General features: G+C 28.5%; 1 protein-coding gene across 2 annotated transcripts; it reads left to right on the top strand.

Annotated features, from left to right (window-relative positions):
• The first annotated feature begins 438 nt into the window (after window positions 1-438).
• LOC107446673 (uncharacterized) lies at window positions 439-23035 on the top strand. 2 transcript variants are annotated; one of them, XM_016061384.4, is made up of 6 exons: window positions 439-484; window positions 645-711; window positions 5858-5967; window positions 14178-14326; window positions 18551-18654; window positions 19224-23035. In XM_016061384.4, exons 2-6 carry the CDS (start codon window positions 658-660, stop codon window positions 21384-21386), a joined length of 2580 nt encoding a protein of 859 aa, XP_015916870.1. In that variant the 5' UTR covers window positions 439-484; window positions 645-657; the 3' UTR covers window positions 21387-23035. The 2 variants fall into 2 exon arrangements, with proteins under 2 accessions (XP_015916870.1, XP_087010489.1); XM_087154363.1 differs by lacking the exon at window positions 439-484 and having other exon boundaries at window positions 487-711.
• Window positions 23036-27483: the final 4448 nt, after the last annotated feature.

Genomic DNA, 27483 nt, shown 5'->3' with positions numbered 1-27483 from the left:
CCTTTGTCTAGTAGAAAAACAGATAGAACAATTCAGAGAAAGACATCACGAAGAATGCATCCAAGGTTACGGCGGGATTCGAACCCGTTATCTCCACGCGTTGTACAGCATTTGGCCGGTGATACCGCTCAGCCAGTGAGACCCCTATGCGGATGCGAATTCGGAGATACGATTAAGGACTCTTTTTCTTTTGATTTTGACCAGCAGATGCAGATGAATAACATACAGTGTGAACTGCCCCTTAGATGAACTGTTCACACATGCTCTTATTGAATCAACGTGCGATCGCTTGCACTGAATGCTCCCTGAAGAATCAATCTCGAATCATGAGGGTGTTTTTTGCATGCACTGAGAACGGTCTCTAAGACTTTGAGTAAAAGTTGAAGTTGATTTTTTATCATTTCCTCGATTTAATTTTTATTTTTCATTAATGGCATCGATAGTTGTTTTTGTTTTTATTTCTGTTCTGATTTCGAGATCGTGAGTGAGTGAACTTCTGGTTTATTATTTGAATAAGAATTTTTTACTTGCTGATTGCGTTAATATTTATAATCTATTTGATTAATCAAAGAGAGTGTTGTTATGAATTGGTTATTTTTAAGCATATAACATAATATTTTTAAAAATTATTTTATTGCTTTCAGTTTTAGATTGAAAATGTCAAGTTTAAATGTTTTCCACTCCAGAGAAGCGATTCGTGTCAAAGTTAAAGTATGTATTAATTGTTGTGTTCGTAATTTAAATTTAGGTTGCTTACAATAAACTAATTCAATTTTTGTTACAATTTAGACTGTCTACATTCTGTGTGCAATATTTGATTTTTAATTTTTCAAAAAAAAATTTATTTTTTTTTTGCATCCTTTTTTTTGCATTTTGTCCATTTTACTTTATCACTCCTAATTATTTTTAATTTTTTAACTTTATTAGCTTATTTGATATAAAAGTTAATTAATAAAAATCGTTAAATTCAATTTGTGTCACAAAATTTCATTTATTTGTAAGATTTACCCAAGATTTAATGTTTTATATCACTTCCTGTTCAAAACATTATATTTTGCTCTTTTCATAATAAAAGTTAATTTTTTTTTATTGAAGACCTAGTTTAACTACTATTGAATTTGTGATATGACCCTTATATCCAACTTAAATTTAGCAATGTATCCATTATTAGACAACCATTGCAAGACAAACAATTTTATTGCTATCCTTCAAAACACTCTCTAAGTTTTGGCAACTGTAGGACAGGAGCATATGAGAAATTAAAAAAATATCAAAAGGGGACAAAGGTGTGATATAAGCCCGCCCCTCTATAGGGAGGATTTGGGAAAGATTGAAGTCTCAAAATGCAGGTCTGTGTCTTATCAGTACAAGAAAACGAATTGATTGTGGTGATCAAGGGAGGCCTTCAAATGAAACAACCCCGAAAGTGATCATGGGTTGCACAAGTGTAAATGTAAAGTTGTGCTGTTTACAGAGCTCCAAGTTACAACAGAAGAATGTTAATGTTCTGTAATATAAATTACAGCTGTTACATGCTCTACAGGCCAGGGCAATGAAATTTGGAACATAATATATCAAAACATGAATTGTAAATGATGGTTTTAAAATGAAACGTATACATCTTTAACTAAATTGTGCACTGCAATTGACTTCATCCAATACAGGAATATCCTCAGTGTTTATACGGGAAAATATTAAGTGTAGAGAGAATTCTCATAATACATTGATTTGAGCCATGGTGGCTCAGGGGATGAAGCGCTCGCCTGCCGATGAGGTGACACGGTTTTGATCCCAGTAGTAGCGAGTTGATTCATATTCCGCTTTCACCTCGCACCGACCACAGTGCTGGCGTAAAATATCCTCAGTGGTAAACAAATCATGGCTTAGAGTCCCCTAGCCATCAGGCTAACTGTGGAAAGTTTTCGTGGTTTTCCTCTCCACGTAACGCAAATGTGGGTTCTCTCAAAAAATCTTCCATGAAAGCAGAGTTTCTCCCAATATTTGATCCAGAAGTTCCCTAGTATTCTGGATTGGTTTCAAAATTACAAGGCTACTTTAGTAGCCTTGTAATTTTGTTAAAATTTGAACTTTAGTAGCCATTAACCAAAAAAATTGGGTCGGCTGTTTAACTGCATTTATTAAATAAAATAAAATACTTTTCTTTGGGCCACAATGGCTCAGGAGATAGAGTGTTTGCCTTCCAATGAGGTGAACCGGGCTCGAATTCCAGCGATTGCTGATCGATACGAATTCCACATTCAGCTGGCACCGACCACAGTGTTGACGTGAAATATCCTCAATTGTAGATGGATCATGGGTTAGAGATTCTAGCCATCTGGCTAACCTTGAGAGGTTCGCGTGGTTTTCCTCTCCATGTAACGCAATTGCAGATTAGTTCCATCAAAAGTCCTCCATGAAGGCAAATTTCTCCATACTTGATCAAGGAGTTCCCTTGTCTTCTGGACTGGGTTCAAAATTACAAGTCTACATATTTGAACATTAGTAGTCGTAAACCCCAAAATTGACTTGGTTGTTCAACGTCGGTTATAAAATAAAAATACATTGATTTAATGAAGATTTGTCATTATCAGTGTATTGAGATTTACTGTACAATATTGTTTTAACCATAGGTTACCAATTTTTTTAACCATATTCCTAGCCAATGCGCTGCCTTGCAGTCCCATAAAGATGTGAATTTCTGCCTAGATCAACTTCTAGTAATAACATATTAAAAATTAATTCATCTAATTGTAGCAGAATAAAATAAGGAGGAATAAAATGATTAGATAATTCTTCTGCTACGAATCATAATTTGCAAACTAAGTTGCTACTCATTAAAATAACAAAGCAGAAAAAGAATAATTTTTCTAAAGAACGGTCTTTTAAATGTTTACCTTTTCAGAATTACTTTTTAGATAATAAATTTTATACTTCTGTGTTTGCCTCTGTAGTTCATTAATTCTAGCAGGCGTTATTATGTTTTTGTTTTTTTCAGTCTTATGCTCTCGAAGTTTATCCGAAATTGTGTTTTCCCTAACAAATCCATGTAAAAAAAGTCGTTATCATGTATGAATGAGAACTTAGGAAGAAAACGAAGAGCGTAGAGAGAGAATACTCGTAAATGTCATGTTAACGAGATTTTGCTTAAGTTACGAAATTGAAATTTTAGATTAGCAGAACTCCGAAAAAATTTTGTCGGAATATAAACTATTGCTTTACGGAAGTCCATGAATTAACGGTTTTAAGATTCATGGAATTTAATGAATTAGTTTAAAAATTATTATCATGTGTATTATTAATTGCTCCTTATGTAGGATGACTACAGCTACGAATTGCTAATTTACATCGTTAAGAAATTTTGCTTACAGATAAAATGAGAAAAGACTTATCATCTCAAACAGCATTAGAAGTTTTAATGCAACAGCCAGGTGTCAATGGAATGGTTCTTTAACATAACAGAACATTATTACATTATTTTAAAACTATATTTTTAACCACAATATTTATCTTTTTTAAAAAAAGAACTTTTTCTAAATATGAATATTCTGATTGCACATTCTCAAACAGCTAAACTTATATTTTTTACAAATACATACATAACTCGTAAATCAAGGCTGAGTGACCAAAAAATTAAATTCAAGGGCAAATTTTTTTTTAAATTTAAGGACACTGACATTTAGTAATTTTCTCTCTCTGTATATGTACAAAAATTCATTTACAGCATGCTTGCAAACAAATTTAGTCAAAAATTAAAAACTAATTTTTAACTGAAATGGCTAGTTTTCATGAATGTGATTTTTAAAATGGATGAATACGAATCGTGATGTGAAGATTTTTAAATTGCGTGAATATGAATCGCGATGTGGGATTTTTAAATCTCATGAATATCATGAGAAGACTAATTGCACTGTGCGATTTTTAATTTGCAAGAATACTGATTGAGTGAATATGAATGACAATGTGTGATTTTTAAATCTCATGAATAGATTATGAATACAAATCATGATGTATGATTTTTAAATAGCGTAAATACGAATTGTGATGAGTGTTTTTATGAATTGCGAGAAGACGATTCCACGCTGTATGATATTTTAAAATGCTTGAATACGAATTGCGTTGTGACTCCTACTCTAGACAAAAAAAATGAGAAATACCGATTTCAGGATCAAAAGAAGGAGTGATAAAGAACTTCTCTCCCCTTCAACAGATGGGGAAACCTTGACCAACAGAATTAAAGCTAATTGTATATTATAGTTGTTAATAGTATATTATTGTTTGCCAAGGGGGAAACTCAAGCTTGTAACGTCATGCCTTTATTTCCGATCTTGATAACCACTGATACTTGATGCACCTGTCATATACCTTGACCAGAAGTTGAATCATGGAAACAAAGGTATTTTTGAAAGTTAGGAGTCAGAAATTACAATTGGGTTTAATTTTCAAAGTGTCAAATTTAAATTTTTTGGTGCAAATTATGACTAACATCCTCTTATTTCAGATCCTGATCTCAAAACTTTTACTTTCTGCTGTATATTTGTGAAAAAAACCAACTGAAAAATAAATATTTAATTTGATTTTCTCCTATAGTTTTCTAAAAGTAATTCTAATTATTAAAACTGTGGTTAACACATTGGGAAAAAACAGAACTGTTAAAATTATGTAAACCATTCTAAATTTGGAATTCTGCATATTTTGTTGGGCCTTATTCATTACAATTTTAAATTAAAATTAATATTTCTAGGTATACTTGATTTCAGTTATCTTAAATTTTATGTATTGATCTTACATTAAATGTGTCTTGTTATATTTACTTATAAATATGTTGCATTGAAATTCATTAGTCAATATCTGTAGCAGCCATATTTTTTTATGAAAATTATAATGAAACGGAAATTTTATAAAGAAGTGTAAAACCGTGGCAGCAAAACAAAATTCATTGCACTTCTCTTCTAGTTGTATCGACTTTATCAAGGTTTTTTAGTTTTTGCAGGCATTGTATATTTTAAAAATCACTTTACGTAACATTACCTCCTACTTGTATTTATGAACAAAAAATTAAGGAAAATTTATGAACAAAAATTTAATTATTATTAACTCAATATTTTCTATCAAAACTTAGTAAAAAGTAGCTGTCACAAAACAATTAGCTTTCAAGTATTGGGAATAAAAAAGTTTGTTCTTAGTTTCACTTCTAGTTTAAGTTTTAAATGTAGTATATATTACTTTAGATCATTCTTTTAAGAATTAAATTTTCATATTATGGTGTGTCAATACTGTAGAACCCTAAATATATGGTACTACTTAGGTTATCTGACATCCCTTCCAAAGTGCACTAAAAACATTCTGACACACCTTTCATCATTGATACAGATAGTGTTACCCAATTACTCTTGAGACTTTCAATCCAACATTTGTCTGCTAGAAAACAAAAATGTATCATTTATTTATTTTTTCATGATTTCTAAGTATATTGTCATTTATGATTTTAAAAAAAAATTAAGTTTGAAGTGATTCTTTTTAAACTTTATTGTAATTTTCACTCTTTTTTCTATCAATTTTTTCTATCAATGTAATTTTCACTCTTTTTTTAATTTTCACTTCTTTATTCTATTTTTCACTCTTTAGCGTTTTTAACTTTATTTATTTCCTTGTTATTTACATTTCAAAACTTAATGGAATATGAAATGTATGGAAATTTCAGTTGCTAATTTGATAAATAATTCTAAATTTTTTAAAGCTCAATTTTTATTTTGGCATCTATTTCTTTTATATTCTCTTATAAATTAAAATATAATATGTAAATGTTCAAGCTCTTTCTTGATATTTAGTATAAAGCAATTATTAATTGTATTTTCAGAAATGTGAAGGACTGCTTGCTCCTGAGTATAGAAGATTCAGTGTTGATCCACAAATTACTTCTTTTGAAGTTTTGCAGAGTTTATTAGCTCGTGCATTTGATATTAAAGGGTAGGTTCAAGTTTAATTACTTAGAGGAAATATATTTTAACAGGATGTTAGAATGGCCAATTACAGTCAATTTTTAAAAAAATCTAAATGCATTCAGACTGTTTCTTTACAATTGCCGTACTGTGAAAGCCATTACATTTTCGCTTCCATTTGAATTTTCATAATTAAATCCAATGATTTTAGATGGTAAATAACTATGTGAGTACAAAGATCAGCATAATAAATTGTGCCCTAATGTAGCTTCATGAAAATGTAGAAATCATATTTTTATAATATTTTCTTATAATAATACATATAATAATTTATATGGTACTCACTGAAACATTTTTATTGACGGTTCTGAATATTGAAGATTTTTTAGTTCAGTAAATTAGGGGTTAGAATGAGTTATGGATGCCTGATATTAGTTAGTAAAATGATGTATTATAAATACGAAATAATTTTATTCTTTAATTTTTTTAGCCATGTTAATCTTAGTTTTAAGGCATAATTGTAATTATTTTCATGTTAAGTGAAAAAAAGGTAGAATGAATTTTTTATATTGAATAGTTTTAGATTTTAAAAATGTAGAAAAGCTTAAGTTATTGTTTTTTTTTTTTATTATTTATTCTAGCTTGAATTTAATGCAAGGAATTATCTTCAACGTAGCAGTAACCTTTAAAAAAATTATGATCCCAGTAAAATTTTCAATTCATTCTTTAAAAAAAATTAAGCGAAAAAAGGAAGAAATTAATATATTCTAGTAGATTTTATTAACTTTATTTTAGTAATTGCGTTAATATATGTTATAAAAGTATTGAAATCAAGCATATGCATTTATTTAGTTTTACATTAGGGACACAGGAATTAAATTTTATAAATGCATATAAAAATAATTTTTCACCATAGCAAAATTCCTATTTACTCAAAGAATAAAAATGGTACGAAATGATGTTAACATTACTCTATATTTCAAATCTAGATTAGAATTTCTTTTTATTTTGCATTAGTTTTTTTTTTTAATTCTTTAGCTTTAGTGAAACAAAAACGTCTAGCTTAATAATATTTGCCAAAATTATGTGACTAAATTAAATTACATTAATTGAAATTTTAGGTATAAGCACATAGACTGTAACAATAATGATGGGCAGATATATTTATGGACTATATTCTTGAAAGTGTTAATTCTTTTCGGCGATACCGATAGCTTAACCTGATATTTTATCACCTGTTTTAATTGAACTTTTTTCATTAAAAATGTATAATGCATTAATTTTACTATTTTAGAATTCATCTTTGAAAGCATTAGAAAATAGTTTGCAGAAATAAGGAGAAAAATTAACAATAAATACTATATTGCAGGAAGAGGAATTAAAATTTAAAAGTAAAAATAATTTTCGAACTATAGCATAATTCCTATTTACTCAAAGAATAATATTGAGTATAGACATGAGCATTAATGTGCATTTAAATATTTAATACATAGTAAAAAAAAAAGAAAATAAACTCTATTAGTAAATATTTACTTAAGAAAATCCTTTAACTCTAGTAGGAAAAAGTCAAAATAAATGATTTTTCAAATTATAGACTGATATCTCTATTGCCCTTAATATCTATAAAATTTTGAAAATACAGTGGAAAGTCCAATATCCGGAATCGTCGTGACTTCAGTAAGTCTGGAAAATAGATTTTTCCGGATAATAGGTCCTTACGGTAAACAAACATCCTTATTCATTAAAAATAACACATAGACAATAATTAATGTCAATTTCAATCTGCATCATGCATATAAATCCACATGATTTGTGTGGTTGAGCAATTTTCAAAGTTTTTGTTACTGATTTCCACATGGTTTTTAAAATGTTGATACTTTAATATGCCATTATAACATATTGCGAATTCCGAACTGTACATTTAACTTAGTAATCATTTCTCAATCCTCTTGATAAGCGACGATTCCACAGAGAATACACTTGATTTTGTTAATGGTTTTTCCAGTAGTTATTAAAACAGATTTTCTCTTGGTTTTAGAAATCTTGATGTTTTAATACGATATTGTTTTGTTCAGTAAACTTTAAATCGCGCATTTCACACTCAATTATTGATAATTCACCCGCAATCCCAGGTGGATTTACAATCTCTTTTTTTTTTTCAGTAATTGCTAAGGAATTTCATAGTGCTTTAATTCTGCATTATCATACATGGAAAATTTCAAATGGATTTTATTGTACACGTGGTTTTCTCGATCATAATTTCAACAGTTTGAGATTTCCACATAGTTTTTATAATTTCGATTTCATTTTTAATATTATCCTCGAATTCCAAATCAAGCTTCTGAATAATCGTTTTATGATCCACTTTAGTTGTGATGAATTTATCTCAAATCCGCAATTTTTGAATTGTGAAATTTTTGAGCACTTTGAAATTGAGTGAGTGATTCTTGGCTCTAATAATCCTTGAATGAAATGAACCATGAGAAAAAAATGCTAGATTTTTTTTTTTTGTGCTGTATTGAAATGCTGAATTTTGTTTCTGAGATCTATGATTTCTTTTTCACATTGTATTAAAATCAAACAAAAATTGCAGATTGGCTAAAATATCATAAAGAAACAGAAATTGGTGGAAAAGTGGAGGATTCTCATCACTGCATACTTTTTTTTAACAGGTCGCGAATGTAAAAAAAAAAAAATAATAATTATTATTTTGAAAGTGGAAAAGAGTTTTGTTTATTTTGATTGTTAAAAAGTAAAAAGTGTCCGGAAAAGAGCCCTTTCCAGTAAATGGACGTCTGGATGCAAGACTTAGTACTGTATTATTAAAGATAGATTTTTTCTTATCTACATAACAATTCCTTTTTTTTCTTCTAAAAGTCAATTTTGTTTTTGACCCAATTCAAACACTGAGGAAATGTTATTTCAATTTATTAAATTTAGTTGGAACAATATGGATGAAGATAAAAGGACCATAGCTTTCTTTTTAGGTATATTCGAAGCGTTTGACAGCATTGATTGCAATATCTTGCTATATAAATTGCATTCAATAGGAGTAAAAGAACATTGTTTAGTTTGTAAAAACTAACAAAATATTCATTAAAAAGCGTCTAATGAAACACAGTGTTTTCCAACGTTCAAATTTGGGGCCCTTATTAGTTTTAATTTTTATCAATAATTTATGCAAATTAACACTGATTTAAATCTCAACATCAATAAAACTAAATGTATGATATTTTTATCTAAAACAAAATCTTATTGAGAATTTCACAATAGCATACCACGAGACTACTTGTAAATTAAATGGAAAATTAATAAAATAAACTTATTGAAAAAGTTAATTCGATAAAGTATCTTAGTATATATATTGATTCAAATCTTAAATAGAAATCTCACATTAACTATTTTGTTAAATAAGTTAAGATTTTAAATTTACAATTTTTATTATAAAATATAGAGTTAGCAAAAACTTTTTAAGAGTTCTTTATTACTCATGGGTTCATTCGCAAATAAATTATAGTCTAGAAATTTTGAGTGGTCACCACTCAAAATTTCTGGACTATAATTTATTTGCAATTATTATACAAATATTATTATACAAATATTGAAGGACTTGATGTACTTCAAAAGAAATTTATAAAAATCTTATAGGTATATATACTGTAATATCCTGTGTATTATTTGCAGCTGCGTATAATTCGCAGAGACTATTTCAAACCCAACAAATGAAATTTTCAGCAGCTAAATCCACCATCCTATAATCCACGGATTATATGGTGGTTTGTTTAACTCTTTTCACTGACAGAATCTATGTCATATGTGAGCAACATGCGATCATGTTTAAAGGGCCTTAACACTGGATGCGAAAAAATCCCGTAGGCGAATTCAGAAACTCGTTGCCGAGAACTTGATTGAAATGTTTTTCGTATGTAAATATACGTCTTGAAATTTTTTCATTCATTTTAATGGCCCCTTACACTCTAATGGCTGATGATAGTTGATAGAAAATCGTGATGTCTGCGATGAGAAAATAATTTTGGCAGATAATCCCTGGCACTATGTGACAACAATCCACGTTTTGAACAGGTAATCTGCAAAGTATATGCCAGAAGTTATGGTTCTATAATAGATATTAACCATTTTAAATCCTTAAACTTTTTTCTATAAAATCTACATATTTCTGCAACTAAAACAAGTGTAAAAACACGGAAATATCAACCCACGCAGACTTACATAATATACCAAAGATTATGCAAGAACCTCAGTTTATTTAGCTCAAAAAATTTCAATAGTATTCCGACGGTTTTACAGAACGCTTTAAACAACGACTTATTCAAATGGAGGTCAAGTTTTTTTTTTATTTTGAATTAACAATATTGAGAACCTTTTCTAACTTTATTTTTCACCCTTTATATTTCACGAAATATGTATCTGTAAATTTTTACTTTTATTGAACAACACCCAGTTTTCCACTACATAGTATGTTTTGTTCATTGTACTTATGTATTTTTAGTTTTATGTTTAGTCTTTTTATTTCTTTGCATGAATTTAATATTAATAGCTATTATGGTTACATTATGAACCATGTAACCGAACCATGGTCCAGGACGAGATGACCGAAATATTTCTTGTTTCTTTACTTGTAAATGACAATTATTATATTAATCAATTTTTTTTTTTAAAGTTGGGATTTTCCCATTTTTTCTTGAATTACATAAAAAATTGATTTTATTTTATTTATTTATTTTGATGTGATAACGATTTGTTAAGTGTGATAAAGGAGGAATATGACATTTTTTTCGATGTTTATATTTTATCTGTTAATGGGAAAAAATTAATTAGACAAAAAAGAATTTCTTTTTCTCTTTAAATTTTAGAATTGTTACTTTTTTGCAGAAAAATGAGTTTTTTATTTGTTTATTTTCTATACAAAAAAACATAAAAAATTAAGCTCTAAAATAAATTGAGAAAAAAAAATTCAGATAAATTCTTCTTCTAGCAATCTAAATTATATATTACTAATATAATTATATATTGCAAATAATCCTAACAAGGGAGCCGGCAGAATAATATTAAAGGGGGTACAACACTCTAACAAACTAGCCCCCGCCCCCAAGAAAAGAAAAATTGAAAATATTCTGTTATTACATTTTGTTTTGTTATTACACTTTCATCGGTTAATTTTTTCATCTGTTTTAATAGAAAAAATTCTTATTAATTCTTTGAATACATCGATTTAGTTATTCGGGTCACACCGTTTTATCCAGCTGTAGCGGAGGCAATCAAAATTGGTTTAGCTCTTCCAGCTACTATGTGCACTATTGAATGCACTTTTAATACGATGCAACGCATCAAGCCATGGAATTGGTCAACAGTGTCTCACTAGAGATTAAATAGTTAGTGCACGCTCAGTGTGCATAAGAAAAGAATCGAAGATGACTCATAATTCATTGAAAAAGTTATAAACAGATTTGGACAGCTAACAAGACGATTAGAATTCTTGTTTGATTAATTGTTATTTATCAATACCGTAATTTATGGAAGAAACGCCGCGGCGTTTACGAGTTAAAAAGTTTTAACATTTTAATTGCGGAGTTTTGCCGGTTGTGGCGTTTACGATATTTTAAAAATAAATTTTACATTTCTCAAAGAAAAAAAAATTTTTAAATCAAAATAGTTGCGAATTATGGCAAAAGATGGCGCCAGCATTGATAACCCACCACCCTTTAAAGAAAGTGGGTTGATCTCGATCTAGTTCCCGCCAAACCGCGTGGTTGATAGCTCTTTCACATTTTTTCTCACTTTGTTCAAAGTGCTTTGTGGAGAAATTTAATTGCGGAAAGTTTTCTTTTTAGTATTTGCTATTATTTATACATCGTTGTTATGGACGCGACTTATAAACTGACATCTTCTTATTTAAATAAAGGAGGTATATTCCCAAAAAATAAATTAATTAAATTAAAAAAAATATATATAAAATGTAAATATGTAGTACAGTATGGAACCCGAAATTCGGCACTTAATCCGACCAATTTTTTTTTCTTTCCTTCCTTTTTTTTTTATTTTTTTTTTTTTTTAAAGAAATTTTTTTGATAAGAGAAAAAAAAAATCAGTCATATTTTCTTTCCATTTGGAATTTTTTTCTCTTGAAGTAAGTAACTATATTTTATCTTTTAAAAATAAAAACCTGAAGAGAAAAAATAATAAATCTGTGTCAAACAGAACATCTGTTCCTTAAGTAGTTTAAAATAAAGTGAAATTGAAAAGTAAAAACGTCTGCATTTCCAATGAACAAAATAAATAAATGCAAGTTGGGAGAAACTGATGAATCAATCTTGACAGATGTGCAAGTGCTTTACTGGTTTGTCCCCCCCCCCACATTTCCCTCTTCTGTTTGACCATAAATTAGCCACACCCCTTTGACATTGAAACTTCTTTCTCACTTGGTGTACAAAATGAATTCTTGGTGTACAAATGAATGTTACTTTTTTTTTGTTAACTTGTTTTTTTTTATCGTTATTAGTTGTTTGCTTCTTTTTTGTAGTTATTCATTGTTAGTTTCTTGCCATTAATTGTTACTTTTTTTGTAGTTCCTTGTTAGCTTTTCTTTTTCCGAGGTGAGCCTCTTTTGTTAAAACAAAATGTTATGTAAAAAAAAAAAAACGAGAACAATGATCTCGCTCTGAAGAAGAAACGATTATTTCTTTTTCGGATTATTTCATCTTGAATTATTTATCCTTCGGATTATTTCTTCTTGATTATATCTTATAGATTATTATTTTAATTAATGAAATTTCTAAAGATGGGACAGTTTTAAATTCACCCCATCAAAATCCACAATTGAAACTTAGCTAAATTTATTGGTTTTTCTGAAATTAACAGCGTAATTGAATTATCGTAATATACAAGGGCCATATTGGAATTTCCGGAAGAGATCCGAAATTCTGTAAATTCCGAAATACGGAATTTCGTCGGTCCCGTGAGTGCCGAATTTTGGGTCCTATACTGTAATGTAAAAAAATCATTTCTATTAAAGTAGCCCCGCAGTGGACTGATCGCTAAGACACGGTTCCCAGCAGATCACCGAAGTCAAGCATCACTGACTACGGTCAGTGTGCGGGTGGGTGACCACTTGGATCAGTCTGCGTAGGGACCGAGGGTGTGCGGTATTGGTCCTCGTTAAACTGTGCTACCGTAAAGTGCTCGACTTTGTGCGCAGGTCGTTGGGCTACCAAAGCGGGGGTCCTCCCTCCGCAGAGGATCAAAATTGTGATGGCATGTCTTCGGATCATTCTCCGTGATGTTTCCCAGACCGTCGCCAATAGCCCATTGTGCAGCTCTAGTGCGACGTAAATTAACAACAACAACAATCTATTAAAGTAATATAAATATAGTTATTTAAATTTCTTACCTAACGATGGCACCAACAGCCGATTGTAACATGTTCTGAGCAGTTTGTCCAAAATATACAATCGCAGATTACATTCTTGATTTTATTATAATTATACATTTATAAATTTTAATTTATATTTTAATTTAAAACATTAGTAGTATTTATAAGGAATTAATGTTATATATTCATTTTTGCCACTAAATTGTTATTATGGGTGCGGCGTTTACCATGATTTTTTTTCTTTTAAATCTCATTATCACAAGTGTGGCGTTTACGATAGGTGCGGCGTTTCTTCCATAAATTACGGTAATTACTTAATTATTTGTTTTTGAATAAAAATATTTTTAATAAAAAAAAAATAATAGCAAAATTGTTTTTCTGTATCTCGTTTTTTAAAAAAGCCAGGGGGGTGCAAGTGCCGGCACCCTTGATTACTAATTAGGTAATGTAAATTTTTTCAAAAACTAATGGAGGCACATTTCTCATCTCTTTACTGGTAAATTGTAGATATAAATAATGTGATTCATAATTTTGATGAAACCTTTTTTTTCTGATTTGTTTTATTTGTAGATAAAGGTATAGTTTTTTGACATTATTTATTTTACTATTGTGGGAATTTTATCTCTTATCTAATTTTCCCCAAAAAGAAATTATTTTTTATAACAGGCAGTGACACAAAAATAACGCTTTTTTTGAAAATGACCACATAAACTAATCCGGTTTCCAACACAGAGAAAAATAAAATTTCTATATTATTTGGTAGTTAACATCAATAATTATTTGAAAACTTAGGCCTATTTTTTAATTGATGACTTCTGATGTTAAAGATTAATATTTTCTCTTTTTAGTGAATTCTCTATAAGCTATTATGCTAGAGATGAGGAGGGTAAAGATACTTATCTGTCTTTATTATCTGACTGGGATTTAGATGCTGCATTTTTAGGATCTTCTGATCCATGTTTACAGTTGAAAGTAGATTTAAAACCCTTTGAAGAAGGTAACTGTTTTATGGTATCTTTCATCTTACTTTTTTATTGTGTTAAATTAAATAATATTAATTTTTATATCATCTTATTCTTTGTATCATGTTAATATTTTAATTTAAATGTGTGTTAAAGCAAAACATATTTTTTTTCTTTTTGAGGGAGTAAAATGGCGTGCCTATTGTGCTTAAAGCTGTGTTTTGAAAGTTTTGTTATTGCATGAAATGATGCTTTTTTACTATTAATATGCTATTTCCATAATTGCTGTGAGTTTGCAACAGTTTCGCGTGATTGTTAGGTTAAGTTTAAGATGTAAAATTCAGTATTCGGCCCTTTTGCTGAATATTCAGTTGGCCGGATATATTTTTCAAATGTGATAATATTTTGGTAACTATTATCAACAATGAATACCACAGTTAAACAATTCTGCAACCTTTATTATTACACAATGCTATGTGAGTGTTATATCCTTATTGTTATAGTTTCGTAATAGCTAATTGTTTTTTTAAAGCTTGGATTAAGAAAAAGTTATTTTTCAATTGATTAAAAAATATTGTCCAATTTTAGAATAATGTAAGCTAATTAAATTGTATAAATATTTCAATATATTGTGAATTATTTCTGACTATATATTGTGATATTAAAATTCATGCACTCCTAAGCACTATTTGTAATCAGTGATCAGCAGCTATAATAGCATTTCTCTCTAATCAACAACTATCAATACTTGCTGATAAATTTGAAATTAAACAGCTGTCCTAAACAACATCCTAATTTCTAAAAATTAGTAATCAATAAATTGTTATAATTAGTAAAACACAATACAATGCTTTCTTTCTCTCATAGCCATCATATTTTACTTTTAAATTTACAAAAATTATTTTTGAAAATAATTTTTTAAATAATTTATTCAAATGTGACAGTAAAAACAGATATGCTTATTTATGTTTGCATCTATATTTCTGCAGATTTTTATTGTAGTACAATCCAATTCAAATTACTTGTCTAATGAATAATAATAAGATATGTTTGCTGGCCTCTGGAAGGGTTCAAACCAAGGACCTCTGGGGTCATGAAATGATGCTCTGACCACCATTTAAAGGATTGTACATCTTGACCAGGATAAGTTAGGGAGCTCTATGCTGTAGTTGCCGCTACTCCAACTCTAGTGAACGAGAATATCTGACTCATCTGTTCTAAGAGTTTCGTGAGACTGAGAGACCCCATGATTGTGAATGATGTCACCATTCTGGTGCAGTTGGTGTTTTGACATAGTTTGAGATCCAGTAGATTCTATTTGTTGAATCAAGGTGAACTGTGGAATGAGGCAAAGTAGTATATTTCTGTTATGTGGCAAAAAGTGAGGAAATTGCATGTTCGTTGTCTGTTGTCACCATGTGAAGTTTTAAGAGACAGATTTTCATTAACTTCTGGCAAGGTTCGAACTAAGGACCTCTGTGGTCATAGCCAGATGCTCTAGCTGCCTTGGAAAAGGGTGTACACCCCTGACAGGGTGAGTTAGGAAGCTTTATGAAGTAGTCACCACAATATCATTCATGGGTCATTCTCACTGAAAAGGTATAAATAGACTAAAAGAATTTCTTAAATTAAAGTAATTAAAACAGTGATAAAAATTACATAAATGCCTTTGTTTATTTTTGTTATATGTCCTTATAATAATGGTCAAGTTTTCTATTTTATTTTTTACAAGATTTAAAATATTTTAAATTCTGCCTTGTCCACGGAGGAGATGTAATAGTCAACGGAGGAGACATTTTATGTTATAAAATATAAAATGTCAATGAAGACTAATTCATTAATTATTGGGCACAACTGATATGAGTTTAACATTGATAAGTAAATAATAAAATATTTCATTATTAGAGATAGAGCTACTTCCGATTAATCATGCTGCTATGAAAGGAAACATCCATTTTTAACCTAGGTGTACAATTTCTTAAGTAACTCTTACTGAATATTAATAAATTAAAATGTAAAGACTATTGAAATAAAAATTCAGACTCCAAATGAAAGTTGAGTGTTGAGGGTACTCTTTTGTGACCATTTTATGCAAGTTAAACATACTGTCATCCAAATAACGTTTTTGTTTTTTCTCTTTTCTTCTTGTTATTGTTTCTTTTTTACCTGGGCGCAAACGCACAAACGTCTTGCTCTATCAATTTCTAGAAATTTAAGTACATTTAATCACGATTTTTCTGTTAAATCTTTTTCTAATGCAAATTTTAAAGTTTCTTGCTCTTTTTTTTTTTTTTTTTTTTTTTTACTTACTTCAAACAATATAGGGTTTTCTTTTAATTTCTATCTAGCTTGTCTCATACTAAGTTTTTTCTGTTCCCTTCTCTTTTGCATTTGAACATTTGATTGCTTTCTTTTCTTAAATTTTGGTTTTGAAATTTTTTTCCTAAAATTTGAAGCGAAAAAAAAAAATTTTAAACATCACAGAAATTATTTAGAAAAATTGCCAATATTTACTTCTCCGATAAGAAAAAGTTAAACTTAATTGATTTTCTTTAAAAATAGAAACAAATGAACACATTTGTTCCATTTTAAAAAATATCTATTAAAAGAAAATCGTTTTTTAATTATTAAAATTGTATTATGGTTATCTAACACATGGTCCCTTACATTGACTGTGTCTTCTCCTCCATGGACTTGTTATGTCCACGGAGGGGACGTCCACAGAGGAGACAAAAACTAGTTCCTGAATTTTTCTGATTTTTAATTTTAAAGTTACAAAAATGGGGCAGTTCTTTTTGTTAAATATACTATTTTTGCAATCTAAAATTCATCTATCAAAAATAAAATAATTTTCTCTTACCTTCTTTATGATGTCCACGGAGTATACGGTGAGAACTTTACCAAACCCCAGTTGAACACAACAATCCAAAACTGACACCAAAGAGAACAAAAACAACTGATATTTAACATTAGAAAATGGAATGGTTACCCATCCCAGCAGCTGTCTTATAGGGATTTTGCATATGCTGCCCTTTATTACATATTTACAGAACTATATTAATTGTCCACGGAGGGAGACATCATTTTTGATGGACAAAGTTTACTAGTCATTTATTTTATAAAAATAATCTTTTTTTTTTAAATATTAAATGCAAAGTTACTATAAACATTTAACTAGGTAAAACTACAAAAATTATTAAAATAACATTTAAATTGTTTAACAGGCATTAAAAATTATTTTGTGCCACAGACGTAGGGACGTCCACGGAGGGGATTTTAAAGTCATGTTTATTAAAAAATAAGAATGAAATATTAAATACATTTAGCAGAAATGCATATGATTTGTTAGTTAAGAACTTTGCGAAAAATGATAAAGAAAAATATTAAGAAATCTGCTGTATTTCCTAATATTTATTAATCAGGGACTTAAAAAAATCACCTTTTTGTGAGAATGACCCTCATAAGCTTTTTATTTTGGACGTAACTCAAATTGTCTTTTTACAAAAATGTGAAAAGTTTTTAAGAAAAGGTACTACATAGCATTTGATTGTTTTCAACTTGACATTTCCGTTAGTCAAATTCTAGATAGTAGGGCTTTAACTGTATTAGCAATTTAACTTAAACTTAAAAAAAATGCAAATTACTGTTCTCAGATGCTATAATCAACAACTCTGCCCCTAGCAACAAAAAAAAAGAAGACATACAACTACAATAAGAGGTAAGAAAGAAATGATCCTCAATTTAAACAACTTATAATCTAGTGCATAATGTCTATTTCAATAGATTGACACATTTGATGCCTTTGATCCGTGTATTGTTAGAAGTATAGTGGTATCTTATTCTGGTGTTGTGTTGTTTAATGGAACTCAGCTCTGCCAATAATTGCTTGCAAAAGGCAAAAAAGTTTTTTTTTTTTGCAAAAAGTTTAGAATAGAAATTAGTTAAATGATATAAAGTGCTATTTTTTTTTTAAAAAAAAAAGTGCTTTCTTACTTAATAACTATACAAATAATAACTTAGAAATTTCAAATGACCGGAAATCATAAATTCTTCTGATTTATTTATGCTTTTTAACTAATTTTTTTTTGAATGAATAGATGCATAATTTCTAATTGAAAGTTATTTTATAAACATTTATTAAGAAATCTAATTGCCTTATCTTAAATAACAATGATTTCTATTTTATATATAATATCTGCTATTAGATTCATATTGTGTGAGTTATTATAAATCTATATTTAATCAATTAATATTTTAAGGCTTAGAAGACTGGGATGTCGTGGCACCCAATGACATAAATCGCAGCAACAATACAGGCTTCATATTGGATCGATCTTCGATTACTGGTACAATTCTTAATCATGTAAGTGATTGCATACAATTTTTGGTGTATTTGTTTAAGCAAGTGCACTTTTTGTTTTATCAAATATTTCAGGATTTCTTAAAATATGTTGTACAAATATATTCTGTTCCATTCAAAAATTAGAGTAAACAATATAATTCATGTGTTTCATTATTTTTTAGATTTTGTTACTATTACACCCACAAAAGCATCCCCCTCTCCAACTAGTGTTCTTGAAAGAAACAATTTAAGTACTTAAACACTATTAAGATTTAACTTGCTCTCTAAGTTTATTTCAAATTTCTAACTGTGTAGAGTTTTATGCTTAAATATATAGATTGGTTGCTTATCATAGGGCATAAAATTAATTTGTAACTGGTTTCTTTTTAGTTGAACTTCTTACTTTTTGAAATTCAACTGAAAAAAAAATAAAAAAAGTTTTGCTATTCTTAGTTTTATTTGTTACAATTACTATATGAGTTTATCTACTTTTAAAATCTGAAATTGCTATCCTTGTTTATAACTTCAGCTTCCAGTCAGTTTTTCTAATAACTAAAGAATAACTTCAAAGTTAGTTTTTTTATTTTTAGGTGGAGAAGACATTTAATATGGTCCAGAGAGCTTTAAATCTTTCTGATGGAGATAGTGAAGTTGAAAGTTTCAAACCAGTGAAGCAGCCAATGGTAGACTCAGAATTTCATATATACTTAGATGGAGAGGGACGTTTAGTGAAGCCCAGGGAGCTGCGACTATCAGTTTATCAAAGAGGGATTGATCCTTCATTAAGAAAGGTAGTTTGGAAACATATTTTGAATGTCTATCCTTATGGTTTGTCAGGTAAAGAAAGAATTGCATACATGAAGCAACGTTCTTTAGAGTATCAAAAATTAAGACAAACATGGCAAGACATGATTGCTAATGGAAATTTGACTGAGGAAATTCAATATGTGACAAATATGGTTAGAAAAGATGTTCTACGTACAGATCGCACTCATAGATTTTATGCTGGTTCAGATGACAACAAAAATGTTGTTTCGCTTTTTAATATTTTGACAACGTACGCATTGAATCACCCTAGTGTATCTTATTGTCAGGGTATGAGTGATTTAGCATCCCCTATTTTAGTAACTATGAAAGATGAGGCGCATGCTTATACTTGCTTCTGTGCTTTAATGCAAAGACTGAAACCTAATTTTCATCTAGATGGCAAAGCAATGACAGCTAATTTTCAACAGTTAACTGAACTTCTTGAACATTATGATCCTCATTTTTTTGAATATCTTAAAACTCAAGGAGCTGATGATCTTTTATTTTGTTATCGTTGGTTGTTATTGGAACTGAAAAGAGAATTTGCATTTGATGATGCCTTGTCTATGTTAGAAGTATTGTGGAGTTCTATTCCTCCCTCACCTCCTGAGAAAGAATTATCAATGTATGAAGAACTTTTTTCTTCGAATACATTTCGCCCTCAATCTCCTCGAATACACAGTAGAGAAAATCCATACACAAAAGTACGCGCAATTAGAAAACAAAATTCTGCTTCATCAATTCGGGGCTTAATCAAAAGTAATAGTAGAGAACTTGAAGAATCAAATGAAGAAAAGCATGTTGAATATTCTCCCAATGGAGATGTAGAAGTCAACCCCCCATGCACATCCCAAGAAGAAAGCACATTATCACTAAGTCGTAAAAATAGTGTTACAGATATAAGTACAGATGATTCTCAAGATTATTTGCCAATGACTACATCAATGACTCGAGAATTAAGGATGGAACTAGAAAATTTAAACAGACAGCTTCCTGGTTCATTTCTTCATAGATCAATTACCATTGATTCTGAGGACTTAGACTCTCCCCGTTCACCAGATTGTTTTGATTCAAATAGGGAAAATTTGAGACATTCTCAATATACTAACAATATTGATTTAGCTGTCACTGATGAAGCTGCTGAAAGTTGGACAAGTGATGATTTATCTGGTATTGACCAGATTTGTAGAGTGGGCTCTAGAAAAGGTCAAAAGCACCCAGAATATTTACATTTAAATGGTAGTGAAGGAGGTGAGGATTCCAATTACTGCTGTACTCCAGATGAACAATTTGATTTAGATCTTGACATTCAAACCAAATCTAATTCTGATATTCCTTGTAATGGAGAAATTTTAGAAAATGAAGAATCTGAAGATAAAGATGGTTGTGCCTGCCACTTAAAATCAGTTATTCCTATTAGACTTGTTCATAGCCCAGGTATTGATAACAGATTTCAAAGACATGACAGTGATAGCTCTGATTCACTTTCTGAAAGTTGCCCTGGAAGAATTGAAAGTGATCAAGAAACTTTGCCTTTAAATAGTCAAAATTCCACTTACATACCTAAATCTAGTTTATCTAAAGAATGTAGTGAAAAGTTCAATAAGAGAAAAACTAGTGGCATTTTTCAAGATTCTAGTGATGCTATGACAAATTCTTGCATTGAAGCTCTGGAATATAGTGGAAAGTGTCAAAAAGTTTCTCTTCCTCCACCATATGAACTTGGAGGAGGCAATCCTTTCATGTTGTTTTTGTGCCTCACACTTTTACTTCAACATCGTGATGTAATAATGAAAAGTCGAATGGATTATAATGAGTTAGCAATGCATTTTGATAAAATGGTGCGTAAGCATAATGTTCATCGAGTCTTGCACCAAGCTAGATCTATGTTTAGAGAATATTTGCAAATGAGTTGTCAAGAAAAGGACTCTGATCCATATGTTTGATATTTCAATAAAAATCTGTAGATGTAAAACAAATCAGTATTACACCTATGATTACATGGATTTAGGCGGTGCATTCCAAATAAATGCAATTTTTACAGTAAACTTTAAACTGTTAAGAAATACGAATTTATTTTACATGATGCTACAAAAAACATTTTCCCTCTTTTAAATTGTAGATATTAAGTTTGTTACTATTATGAAATAAATTATCTAATTACTGAGGGTGTTACTTAAAGGATATCAGAATAAAAACAATTAATTAAAAATTGGTATTTAAACAAAAAAGAATTTAAATAAGGATTTTCAGGGATTTGTTTACTCTAAAACAGATTTATACAAATTCTTTAATTTCATTTTTTGAGTTAAAAAATTTAAATTAACTCTCTTTTGTATTGCTAAGATTTTTGATTGAGTAAAAGCATTTTAAATACCAATTTTATATGTTAGTCATTTCAATCCAATGTGTTATCATTATAAAATAAACTTGTCACATTCTGTATTAAGGGGATGATATTTAAATAAAAGCAAGTCATTAAATTTGTATTCTAAAGAAAAAAAATCCTCTGTGTAAAAAAAAAATTTAGAGGAATTCTGAACAAGTTTAGTAGTTAAGTAGCACATTTAACTGTACTTAATCTTTTAATTTCATCATCCTACTTGTGAAATGCTTTCCATGTCTATAATGAAAATGTTTGTATTCTATTTATTCAAATTATATTGTTCATTAACTATTTTTTTAACATTAATTATTCAAATTATATGATTTACATTTATTTACAAGTCCTCCTTTTACTTGTTTATCTAGTCACAATTTTATATATATGCTCTAGTTTTGTTTCTTCACTTAAAACCTTAAAAATATTGAAGCATTTATTTTATCTATGTTACAAATAGTGTCTGTAAATATACTATTGGTTAACAATATAAGATTCTTTGTAACTCTTGTATTTCAATTATCTTGATTAAGGTGCCTGAAACATAATTTTTTATTAACATTTTCTACCAAATTATCATCAGGGATAGCAGATGCAACAAAATTCCATAAAGGCAGGAATAAAAGAGAAACATGTTGAAACTAATTGTTAATACACCCATAAAAGTGCAATCTTAATAACTGCATCCACAAGCTCCCATGCTCCAACATTCTATTCTAAATGCTAAACATTTAAATCCAGTTTAGTGGTAAATTAACTGAGTCTACTCTTAAGGTAAGATGCTTGAATTATCCACATTAGATTTAAATCCTTGTCCTTTTAATTGCATATAAAGATATGTTTAATGCAAAAACTGCATGCAGTCTTTTTTTTGTGTGTGTGTATTTAGTTAATATTGTTGTGAGAAATCTTGTTTGCGTTTGGCAACTTAATAGTGTATTATTACAAAGGTTGTTAATTTAGGGAACTAAGGTAAATGAAGAATACTATCTTAAATTGGATAGCAATTCTGAAGACCGAAAAAAATTTATTTTAATATCATAAATAAGTTTAGATATACAAATTTTAGGAGTGCAAAATTCTTTTTCTAACAAATGAGTAATTTTTGTTTAAATGTTTTTTAGTAAATTCAAATATTGATGCAATTATATTAAAATAATATTTAAATTTTGTCACACATTTGCAATAAATTAATATGATTTATTTTCAATGCTAGATGTTAGTAATGAAGAAATTATTTTATAAAAATGACTGGATAAACAATGTTAATATTTATCAAAATATTGGAGCCAGTGGTTGGAAAAACTATATTATTTTTGTTGTTTACTATATTTATAACTACTTTATTACAAATGTAGTTAACTACAACTACTTTTTTCTTAAATGTAGTGACTACAAACTACTTTGGAATTGTAGTGACTTCTTCGCTACTTTAAGAAACCAAACTTTGGAGAAATTAATTTACTCCTGTATAATTTACACTGCTGAAGAAATTAATTTACACATTATGTTCAAAATGCTTTTGAATAAAAAATTGGTTTTTATTAAACATAAAGAATTATTTAGAAATATTTATTAATGATAATATATTTATACATGAGACAGTTTGTTATTCTAAAACATTTTTCTTGAATTTGTTTATTTAGTCTTCAACTTTTATGTCCTTCTTGACAGCGAATATTTAATTTAACAAATGCTAGAAATTATCAAATACTTGTAATTTCATTAAATTATCAAATATTTCATACTTAAATTATCAAATATTTCATACTTTAAATACTTGCAATTTCATTAAGTGTTTAATGCTTTTTCATTTCCTCTAAGAAATTAAGTACATCGAAAACATGTTTCCTTCCTTTGAAATAACATCACTGTTTTACAAGTGTATATTCGCATGTGAAAGTGTGACCAAAGTGATAAATTAACTATTATTCAGAATGGCTTACTTAAGTATTAGTTATATGTGACTCTAAATACGCAATTCTTGTCAACTCACAGTCACATGGGCATTTAAAACTGCGTTCTTTGACAAACCTGCAAAGATATGTACCCGTCAAATTCAAAAAATTAGTTGTGTTAGAACCCTGTTCATGTTCTAAACTAACGTAAAAAAGTAGTTGCCAGGAATCGCTACGAACTACTATTTTTTGTATCACAATATTCACTACACTACTTTTATAAAAGAGTAGCGACTATAGTTTCACTACTTGTAGTACGCTACTTCCGACCACTGATTGAAGCAGTAATAGATATTGTGAATGCATTTCATAATTTTCTTTATTATAACCTTCCTAGTACATTTTTCTGTTCTTTCCCCTCCAGTGCTCTCACTAAGAGACAAAGTTTTCAGAATGTTTTTCTTTAATGCACCATGATCTAACTAGATTGGATAACCAATTATTAAAAAAACTCTTTTCAATATTGAGAACAATGCTAACTTGTAGGATTGTCAAATGATTTTCATTAAACATAGAAATTTCATTTTGCATGTGATATATTGTTATGTGCAGAAAACGGTCACTCCAGTTTCTTATTTCTATAATATCAAGTGATCAATATCAATAAGGTGTGGGTGTAACACAAAACTTAAATTTCAACATCAAAATCTAATTTTCCAGTATGTATTAAAAAATCACCATGTATTGCACTCATAATTAAAATGTCATTAGCTTTCAAGTAATGTCAAGCTTTTCCTCTTATTTAATATATAATATGCATCAATTTCATACTTAAAACATAAAGGCTTTTAGCATTAATAAATCTTTGTTATATTAATGTTATCAGAATAATGGGAATAATCGATGTTTAAAAATCAACATTATTTATTTGCATTGAATGAAAAATGAAATGAATTTATTACATTTTAATGAATGAAATATATTAAAGAGAATGTATGTTATGCCTTTAAATTCGGCTTAAGTACTTGGTGAAAAAGTAATAATTCATTTGTAAAATTAAAATCTAAAAAAATCAAAAATAACATTTTTTGGGGATACTACAAACAAAACATACAAAATTTGGGGATACTACAGAAAAGAACAATTTTAGTTTAAAGAGAAACTTTCTTAGCAAAATAGCAACTGAAATATGATAAAATTTACTTTAATGTAGTTTCTTCTTTTCCTGTGGGCATTAATGAAAGGTTCCTAGTTTCTTTCTTCCTGACTAAAAATAATAGCATGTTACTAATGTCAGAGACATATGTTTTCTTTGTTTAGTTTTTTTTTTATTGTTTTGGAAATTTATAAGTACATTTATTATATCTATTTGATTCGCTCTAAAATGTATGTAAAGTTTTACTAAAATTCCAGAATCAATATATCTGAGATTAACATTAAACCTCACTTAAACAATCTGTATTAAGTTAATTTTCTATTTTTCAGTAAAGTTATATGCCAAGTTTTATAGGTAGGATTATATATGTGTAAAGTTTATTACAAATTAGCAATTGATTTAATGAAAAGGCAGACTTTGACTTTGGTTAATAAAACGCAAAAAATCCCAATAGAATCTGGTTTTTATTAGACTTTTTTATTTACTTTTTTAAGTGAATGTTTTTAAAAAATTTAAAAAAAAAAAAAAAAAAAAAAAAAAAACACTGTTTGTGGGTGGATCAGAAACCCTGTATAGCATTCAAATTGTGATTTTATGGAAAAATTTCGTTTTCTGTAACATTAAATTTTATGAACATTTTGAAGAATGCCTAATTTGCCTTAAAAAGTTATCACGCACAATGAATGGGGTGTGCAGTTTACAAAGGAAACAACTTCTGAAGCATTTTATTACAGGAAAAGTTTTACAATGATTGTTAATTTTGAAATAATAATTTTTCTAGGTATGAATATTAAAATCATGAAACGAGCATTGAATTGATTTTTGTAAGGGGAAATACGTCCCTAATGTCAGTCTATTCCCTTGTATTCTGAACACACCAAATAAAATATTACAAAATTATATTTAATGTTAACCAAATATTTACTATATAATTTTTTCCTTAGCCCTCCTTGGCTTTTATAAGTATGAGTTCTGATCTAGTTTGCTCAGGGGCATTGGTTTTGTATTGTCTTTTGAGCAATTTAATAATGATGAATGGACTAGTTTACTCTGATGGTGCTGTCTTGTTTCCAAAAAATTAACTTAGTTTTAAAAGAGAATAAGTTTTGGGAGACTCCAGTTACAATTTATGACACTAATATTTTATCCATTTTTGTAGCTCTGTTAAAACTTAAACTATCAGGGTTTTTTTATCAGCTACTTTTGTTTCCTTTTGGATAATTTTGTAATTTAGGTATAATCCTTTCTTACATTTTTATATTATGCAAATAGCACTACATGATTACAGTTTACCTAAAATCATAATATATTATAATTATAGCAACATACATTTTAACAAAATTGAAAAAAGGGTTTACTTAAATTATATTTCTTTAAAAGTGAAACATTTTCAAGGGCAAGCTGGCTGGGCAGCCAGTCTTTTCATAAGTTTCATGAACAAGTAACAAATTTTGAAATTTAAATTTCAAATTCAAGAACTTTACTTTAATAAGGAACTAGTAAAAATGTTTTTTCGTTTATCATTGTATGCTCAAACTTTTTTTAACCTTCGTTGAAATATATTCCTTTCTTAATTTGTATTTATTAAACATCAGAGCTATGACTATACCTTCAGATATTTCTTAAAATTCATTAACTCATATTAAATTTTTGAAACATAATTTTTAAAAATTATTTTTGTTTATTTATTTCCTTCGTAAAATAAAATGCAGTAGAAGATCTTTATAATGCAAACCTTGAAGTCTATGGCTTTGCGTTTTGTAGAATTATGTGTTATATAAATCATTTCACTTTATGTTAAACTTGTCTATTAAATATAGCCATATTGAAACAGAACAATCTTAAAATTATTAAAAATAATTTTTTTTAAATAAAAATACTAAATATAATGATTTTTAAATTCAAATAATTTTTAAATTCAAAATATGTACTTAAATGTTTATTGTTTACATAAAAAAATTACATTTTCTGCAGCATTAGAGCTAATAACAAACAAATTAAACAATTTCTGTTTACTTAGCTTTTGAAATTTTAAGCTCTTAGAAAATAGTTAAGCAAACGTTTGAAGGCTAATAATAGTTCTCACTTAGGTATAGAAATTTATTAACTGCAAATTTCTTTATTTACACCCACAATACTAGTGTGGTTTATGGAGAATCGCAGTTTATAGAATTGCATTTTATAGATCTTTTACTGTCTTTTGTAGAATGTTATGTCACAGTTTATTGTACCTGAAAAGACTAAATATTAACGTCCTTTTTTAGTGTTAAGGAAGTTTTTATTTCTTCATATTTAAAAAACAACAAATTCCTGGAAATGTTTTCTTGGTTATGTTTTTGTTATGTTTAAATGTTTTCTTGGTTTCTTGTTATGTGAGCTCAAATGTGTTTATCCTATGTAGAAATAATATAAATATTATTAATATATGAAAACAAAGTATCAACTAAACATTTTTTTTTCCAAAAAATTTATTAGAATATTATATCACATTTTATTATAGTACCATAAAATGCTAAGTAATGCTGTTTTTTAAATTTGGACTTTTTCTTTCATATTTAAGAATAATATGGATAGACATATTGAATGCTTAGCTCATTAATGTAACTGCT

This window comes from Parasteatoda tepidariorum, chromosome 11, assembly GCF_982258835.1.
Source record: "Parasteatoda tepidariorum strain Cologne lab strain chromosome 11, Ptep-v5.0, whole genome shotgun sequence".
NCBI classification, from domain to species: Eukaryota; Metazoa; Arthropoda; class Arachnida; order Araneae; family Theridiidae; genus Parasteatoda; species Parasteatoda tepidariorum.
Note: the sequence above shows the minus strand (reverse complement) of the source record. Positions and strands in the feature narration are given on the sequence as shown.

Coding starts and splice junctions, on each gene's coding strand:
- LOC107446673 (XM_016061384.4), top strand. CDS start 658: ATGTCAAGTTTAAATGTTTTCCACTCCAGAGAAGCGATTCGTGTCAAA. Junction 5,968..14,177: donor CGTGCATTTGATATTAAAGG/GTAGGTTCAAGT, acceptor TTCTCTTTTTAG/TGAATTCTCTATAAGCTATT. Junction 14,327..18,550: donor TTTAAAACCCTTTGAAGAAG/GTAACTGTTTTA, acceptor TAATATTTTAAG/GCTTAGAAGACTGGGATGTC.